The 7,970-nt window shown below is 40.5% G+C and overlaps 1 protein-coding gene across 1 annotated transcript in view; it reads right to left on the bottom strand.

The window, feature by feature from the left end:
* Positions 1–560: 560 nt before the first annotated feature.
* The window catches only part of Elovl4 (ELOVL fatty acid elongase 4), a 28,611-nt gene continuing 21,201 nt past the window's right edge, over positions 561–7,970 (bottom strand). Inside the window, exons 4-6 of the mRNA XM_006985364.4 lie at positions 5,172–5,343; positions 3,807–3,934; positions 561–1,419 (exon numbers count right to left, since the gene is read on the bottom strand). Coding sequence (XP_006985426.1) covers positions 1,144–1,419; positions 3,807–3,934; positions 5,172–5,343 — 576 coding nt within the window. The 3' untranslated portion in view covers positions 561–1,143. The remainder of the gene's footprint in view (positions 1,420–3,806; positions 3,935–5,171; positions 5,344–7,970) is intronic.

Here is a 7,970-nt window from a genome sequence, read left to right as displayed (position 1 = left end):
TCACAAGGGAAGTAAGCATCACTCAAAATTAGACACATTGAAAGAGATGGATAACATCACAGAAATGTTTGGTGTATGCTATTTGTAAATAACATAAAATCAACAAAAAAGTTTGAAAGTTAAAGTTAAATTTTACATTAGAGGACTCCTTGATTTTTTTTAAGTAAAATTTATTTCATTTTATTTTATTTAAATGTTCTTTCCAACAGAAGAGGTAGGTGTATGTCCACATATGAGAAATCAGCAGCAGCCACAAATCTAAACAAGGAAAGCCTGATAAAATCAACATCCCCTTCGAGTTCTAACTGCATGTACATGTGACTACCTTAGATGTTACTAACAAAGCCATGAGTTGCCTCATGTTTCAATCATTCAATAATCTTAATCCTCATAATACATTTCTGCTAATAATAGGAGTATTCAAAGGCTACCTTCCTCATCACAAAAATAAAAATAAAATAAAAAAATTGTTTCCCACAGTGATTTGTGCCGTAAGTCATGGTGGCCTTTGGGTCACAAGACAGGATTTTACTGCTATTCTTCCTTATTTTCACCACCACCATCATCATCATCATCATCAAGCCTCTAAGATTCTACAGAGATTAGCAGAGTTTTCAAATTTAATTACAGCCAAAAGGGAATATTCTGACTAGAGGTGGAGAGATCTGACCACAGGGGTCAGGAAATGAATCCAAATTCAAATGTATCCACAGTTCTATCTCTGGACAAGAAAATGTCAGATTTGCAGCCAGTGGGGAACTAGTGATTTTGCCAAAAAAAATTTTTTCATAAAACCGTGTTTCTGTGATCATCTAAAATTCAGACTGAAGAAGGGGTGAATGGAAGATGGGTGACATTTTCACCCACTCAACGGGTGGGTGTGAACAGGAGGAGGGCTCCAAGGTCACGTTGGGATCGCTTTGGTCTGGACAACATCAAGGCTAATAAAAAAAAAAAAAAGCTTAAAATAAAAACTTCATAAATAAAACATCTGGGTACCGTTTGGAAAGGTTTGCTCAGTCTGAAGGTGCATAGACCACATCTGCCTCTCTCCCCACCCCAGACCCTCTGCTTCTGTTGCCCCTGAAATTTTCTATGACACAGGAGTCTCCTCACTGTCAACCAGTTAAGGCCCAGGTCAATCTACTCTCCTTTTGGCTTTCCGTTTTTCTGGGGTTTCCCATTTTCTAACACTAGCTGCTTTTCTGACTTGATCGCGCCGTTTGCTGAAATCCCATTCATGGCTGTCTTTCCAGTTTTTGACTGCTTGGGCTCATTGTATGTCCGAGTGTAGAAGTTGAGGAAGAGGAAGATGAAGCTGATTGCGTAGGCGATCAGAGCCCAGTGCATCCACTTGGGGAAGGGGCAGTCAGTGTAGAGGGACAGTGCTGTGTGCCCAATGGTCACGTGGAACTGAACCTGAAAAACAAAAGCAGCAGCAGAGGGAACATTGAATCCGAGTCCTGAGAGGCTTCCAATGCCAGCATCACCATCTCCTACCCAGGGGTCACGGGGCCCAGATTGTGCTATACTGTTTGAAAGGTTCATAGTCTCTGCCTCTCCCTCCTTGAGATCACAGTTCCAATGCCACCTGCTTAGCACGGGCATTCTGGTGATTTCCATGGCTCTCCCCCACCCCCCCAATCACAGTGCTTTTGTGTTGGGTTTTTTAAAGTGATGTGGTGGCTGTCTGAAGCGGACCCTTTATCTGTTGACTGACTGTTAGCTATCTCTTCATTAGACTGTAGCTCCTAGAGGCGGGGCTCTGCCTTGCTCATTGACCATTCCTGAGTCCCTGGCACAGATTTTGGACATTTGAATACTCGCTGAAGGGCACCCAAGGAGAGAGAAGCAATGGCCAACAAGAGTAGAGCAACAGTATTTGTAGGGTCTTTTTTAGTGCCTTCAGTTTAGACTTCTTTTTTTCTACTAAGCTGTCACAAGGAGACATATTCACTCCATGCTTTTTCATTCAATTGTTAGGCAGGAACACACACACACACACACACACACACACACACACACACACACACACACATACACACATGGGGTTCTCTGACAGTGTCATACATCTGCATCACTGTAACTGGCTCAGCCTTCTTCTCCCCCCGACCACTGGTCTCCTTCTTCTAAATACTCCGCTCTGCTCTCATGTCTTATAAAGCACATTCACCTTAGAAATGAACTTGAGCTCACCAAGCCAGCTCCCTATCTTTCTCTGGCAAATAAGGGACAGGCAAGTTCCCATCTGAATGAACACCATTCTTTAAAAATTTATATTCCCATTAAAACCAGTAAATGCAAAAAGAATCACCTTCAATTTTATGAATTCTCAAAAAGAGAAAAATTCAAAACGAAGACATGTTCAAATAATAAACTTAAATTCTGGCACACTAGTCACTGAATGGTCTGTGGCACGGAATTACAGATTCTGTAGCATTAGCAAGGGGTAACTTTTTGTAAGATCTGTACATGATTTAAGTGTTTGGAGAAAGTCTAACTCAGAAACTGAAGTTCAGCATCCTGTCTGTAATGGGCAACTATAGTTTCTTTGACAAAGACAGCAAGACCCATAAATTTATTTCATTAAGTGTTAAGATAATTTGTTCCACACATATCAGTTTATATTAAATTTAACAATTCCCATGGCAAAAATCCAAACTTTTAGAACGTTTGATTTCACAATGGCTCTTAGAACCTGTACCACCGAAATAGGGTGTGTATAGGGTGTGATTGAGTATGATGTAGCTCAAAGACAGCCCAGGGCAAACCCCAACAGAAGAGATGAAACAATTTATATGATTTGGGTCACCTTTTCATTTTCTTGGGACCACTCAGCTCTCACTGAGAGGAAAGAGCTCTACAAACTACATCAAGCGCTTCCACAAATTCTGGAAGAAGTTTCTTGGAGTGTTTCTTTACTAAATGAATCCTTCACACCCAGCATTCCCCAAAGGTTGTGTTTCCTGTTTGGTTAGGCGGCTATGTAGCAACTCGAGGCAGAGATGGATATTTCTAAATGCGATCCCACTGATAAAAATGGTGTGCACACTATGATTAAAGCATATTAGAATACACTGTGAAGCCTGGAGATTAGCTACCAGCTTGGATTTGCATTTTCAGTTTGATTACGGGCCCCGCCCAAGTTCTGAACAGTGCTTTGATGCGTGCCCTGGGATGCAAAGAGAGGCCCTACAAGGAAGGGCTGCTGAGAACCATCGGCCTAGGACACTAGGAGTTCAAATCCTCGACTCTGCTCTTCAAGCACAGAGTGGTACAGAACTAGAGAGTGTGCCCCATCCTGTGTTCAAACCCTTCCCCCACCCCTGCCCTCTCTTGGCTTTGTGATTTCCTTTGCTACCCGGATAGGGTCTATTAACAAGAACCAAGTCACGGAGAAACTGGAAATCTAAGCAAGCACAAGAAGAGTGAATAAAACAGTAAACTATGAAAAAAAAAAGTCACTCGTGGGAAGTTTTCTTCTAGTCACCCATGAATCTATGTACTTTGTGGCATATTTACATTTTAACCATCCTTTCCACAGGCAGTTTTACAGGCTCTCTCTCAGAGGGACAGGTTCTGAATCCCGTCTTTAAGGGCATTATAAAGCAAGTGGCTATTGCCAGTCCACCCGGGAGTGATTAGGTAGAACCAAGCCAGCCTTGACGCTGCAGCAGCACCTTGCTTATAAAGTGGATTTTGTAATGGAACCTAATCTAAAACAACCTGGCACTGTACAAATAATAAACTTAAGTATTTTGATTTTGGCAACAACCGGAAATAACTCTTCCAAACATTTAACTCACCAGCTGTAGCATGGTCAGGTATCGCTTCCACCAAAGATATTTCTGGATCCAGGGGCCGAATGCAGTCAGCCCATAGTAGGAGTACATGATCACATGGATGAAAGAATTCATCTGGGCCCCAAAAAACGCTGTTGAGAAATGAGAGGCAATTGCAAGAAAAGTGTTATGGGCAATGGTGACACAGAGATGAAGAAGTGAATGAATCTACATTACCTTCTAGTTCAGTTTCAAATCTAAGTTAAGTGATACTTAGGGGAAAGCTTCTCAAATGAAGCTTGACATTTTTTATAATTTAGCTTTGAGGGTTTGTTATATATATATATATATATATATATATATATATATATATATATATATATATATATATATATTTGAAGGGTTTTTGAAGCAGTAAATTCTCAAATAGGGTTCTCCAGCGAGCTTTAGCAAACAATGTAAAATGACTGCTGCCTCCTACTTCCTCTATTTCCTACTTCCTAACAGTAATTCCTTGAAAAGAGGCTGTGGTGCTTCTAAGTGTTTATGGAGACTTGTAATACATTACATTGTCATCTCTAGAGATACCAATGTGCACACCAGGAGCAAAATAATACTAATTTCTTAGGTTTCTACATAGTTTTAAATGACAGCATTACATACATTGAGTGATCAATCCATTTAGTTCATACAGATCTAGCAATATCCTACTCAGTCAAATGCAACAGAACCTTTTCTCGTTAGAATATTAAGTATGTACACAATATCGCATTTTGTCATGATGTGAGCTGTGGGGTCAGTTTAGATTTACTAATTCTCCTTGGAACTCCGGGTTTCACTTTCAGTTTCCTAGTAATACTTCAGTGTGGATGTCTAGGCTGCCAATCGGGACAGAACACCACCCTGGGTCCAGAGGAAAGGGCTGTGTCCAGTTCAGCATGCACATCACCCTCAGTCTACAGCCGTCTCAAACACTAGAGGCAAATGCCCAGCTGTGACTTCTGATCCTCTTCGGCATTAACGGGCTATATAAAAGTTCGCTTAAATGGGCAGCTAGGAGGTCATACAAGGTCCGTGTCAGAGCAGGAGCAAGCCAAGGGCTTGGACTGAAAATGGGGCAGTGTGTCTCGTTTCTATCGGTTCGGCACTGCCAATCACTAACGTTCCCCACTCAAGTTAATATTGTTTTCAGGCATTTAGGCTTATTGGTTTATGCTCATCTTGGGGGCAAGTCTTTAAGTGCTCAATGCTTCACAGATAAAGAGCTGAAGTGTTTAAGTGAGATGAACATGACTGGAGACAATTAACCATGAAAGCAAGCTAACTGATCCGTTAGGTAAACGTACTTCCCCTATTTGGGTTTTTCAGTCAGGCAGGCGGGTTCCTCACCTTGGCCCCCTGCCACCCACTTGATTCCAATCCACCACAATGTGAACATGGTACAGTGATGGTACACGTGAAGGAAAGAAACCTGGTTGTTTTTCTTCCTCAGGATAAAAAACACTGTATCCAAATACTCAACTCCTTTTGATACAAAGTACCACCACAAGGCAGCAGCTATCTGTAAAAGGGAAGGAAAGGACCATTACTAGGTATTGATAAATGCAAACACAGCACACAAAATGTACAAGGTATGCAAGCATTCTGCCGCCAAGCATTCATACCCCACCATGTACCCATCAGAAAACAAATCCAAAGCTTTCTCTACTTAGAGCCAAGCAGTGGCCCACGCTGAGCACAGACAGACCTAGTCCCTCTCACACTGCGATGCTTTGCAGCTTAAAGAGAAAGCAACCTCTCTGTATACACTTCAGGGGTTCCTACAGAGCCTGCTTATGTAGCAGCTACTCTCTTAACAGCTCTCTCCATTTCCTTTAACTGCACAAAAAAGGCATCTAATCACTATAGCCTGTGTTAGTAAAATCTTTTAAATGATCAATTAAAAAAACAACAACTATTTCCTAGGTCACAAATATAATCCTGTTTACACAAGTACGTCTTTTCTCAGGCTCTAATTAAGACACCAGATGGTACAAAACGATTATGTGACATGCTGGGGGATTAAGGATCCAGCAAGAGGTGACCTCTATATATGTTTTAAATCATTCCACAAGGATCTGATTGTAACAATGAGCAAAATATAACTTTCCTATAGTAAACATTTTCCAAATGTCATATACCATCACATAAAAAATTACAAAATAAGTCAGTTCACAACCAAAGTATACTTATAAATTATTCTGTGACACAGGTTAAGATCCTTTCCTTAATTTACACCTGCATCTAATGCCTATAATGAGTTTTTGTTTGCATGGTTTGGGTTTTTTCTTTTGAAAAACAAAATTAATTTTTAAGTGCTGGGATCATAACCAGGGGCTTCATGGCAATTTAAAGTTCTTAATTCCAGAATCAGGCATCATTTAGAATAAGCATTCCCTAACATTACAATTTTAAAACATCGAGAAGAAAAAAGAGAAAGACCAGAAACAAAATAAAGTGTTACGTTTAATCAGCTGACACGCAGTTACTCAACCTGAGCAATTCTGTTTGTTACACAGCAGGAAATTAGCTGAAAATCTGCTTGGCTTCCTTTAGTTTATCCACAGTAACACTATTTAACGCCCATGGTCACGTTGCTGAACGATGAAGTAACTAACTATCCATTTTAGCATGGTAAACTGTAGGCCAAAGTGGTCTTCTCGTGCCTCCAGGTGGACCCCTAAACCAGCCCAGTTCACATGCAACGGTGCTGCTGCGTGGTGGGTGAGCTGCACTGCTGTCTTTGAGTGGAATACATCAAAACGAGGAATGACACCTCGCGGTGCATGCCATGCGTACAAAAAAAGGAGTCTCGGGGTAAAATGTGCATTTCACCACGTGCACTTTAGACGGGGGAGGTGGGTAGAGCGAGACTCCAAATGCAATCTGCTCACCCATCAGATTGTTCATCCTAGGTAGGTTTTCACAGCAGCTCGTTGTTTGTTTGTTTGTTTGACTGAAAGAGTGCTATTGAATTTGACTGCACGGGATAGCCACTCACTGAGGTGGGCGACGTCTGTGAATGTCAGCAGAGTGGATTCACAACCAGCAGGACAGTAATTTTGCAGCTTTACCCTAATAATATTAACACACTGCCTTATCCAATGGGGCTTTCTAAGCGTCCTCCTGGAGAAGCGAAGGAGGGCACCTCTCCTTTCCCAGCTCCCCACTTAGGAGATCCTTTGGCAATACAGTTATCAGAAGAAAATCTTTCTCATCTGCTATGAATCTGAATGAAGCAACCTTGTTCATTCTCTCAGCCACACCCTGGGCTTTATTTTCTTAACTGTTTCTTGACATGCTGATTACCTGCCTGCCAGCCCTCACCAGAATGTGAGCTCTTCTCTGCAGGCAGAGACTTACTCTGTCTTTGAGCTTCTGTGGTCAAGGCCCTGCCACTATATGCATAGAATGCAGATTCAACAGACATGCACCATATATACATATATATATACTCCCTAAAATTCATGCTAAAAAGACTTTTTTCTCAATGAATGTTATTACACACATATAGCATTAATACACACATATATAAAACAGATACATAGAACATACAAAACATGCATTTGTATGCAAACTGGGTTTGTTGAGTATAATTTTTATAGTAATCAAAGATACAAGAGTTCATTAAATATTTAATAATCTGCTATTTCTTCCATTTAAATTAAAGGATAATTTTATTAATGTACGTAACTGGAAAAAGAAAATGTAGAATTATATTAACAGTGATTTTTTTTTACAAATTTAATAAAGACCAACTTCGTACATATGGTATTATCTTGTGCCTTCCTAAATATTATATAATTAAAATATTTTCTTCAAATAAGTTAAGTGTTTTTTATGAGTTTCTATTTTTGACACAAAAGTTTAAAAACAAAATTGGAGACAGGGTCTCGCTCTAGCTCTGCCTGGCCTGGAGTTTGTCTCAGAACTGGCTTGTCCTTGCACTCACGGAGATCTGCCTTCCCAGCGCTAGAATTAAAGGTGTGCGCTACCAGGCCTGGCAAAAACCGAAAACACTTTTTACATCAAATATGGAACGAACTATTTTTAAAGTACTGTACACTAGCAATTCAATAACGTTCTCTCTTACAACACCAAATGAAAAAGCACACTGGGGTACAGAACAGACTTTCTAATTATGTGTTT

The sequence above is a fragment of the Peromyscus maniculatus genome, chromosome 7, assembly GCF_049852395.1.
Source record: "Peromyscus maniculatus bairdii isolate BWxNUB_F1_BW_parent chromosome 7, HU_Pman_BW_mat_3.1, whole genome shotgun sequence".
In the NCBI taxonomy this organism is placed as follows: domain Eukaryota; kingdom Metazoa; phylum Chordata; class Mammalia; order Rodentia; family Cricetidae; genus Peromyscus; species Peromyscus maniculatus.
This window is presented reverse-complemented; position numbering and strand designations above follow the sequence as displayed.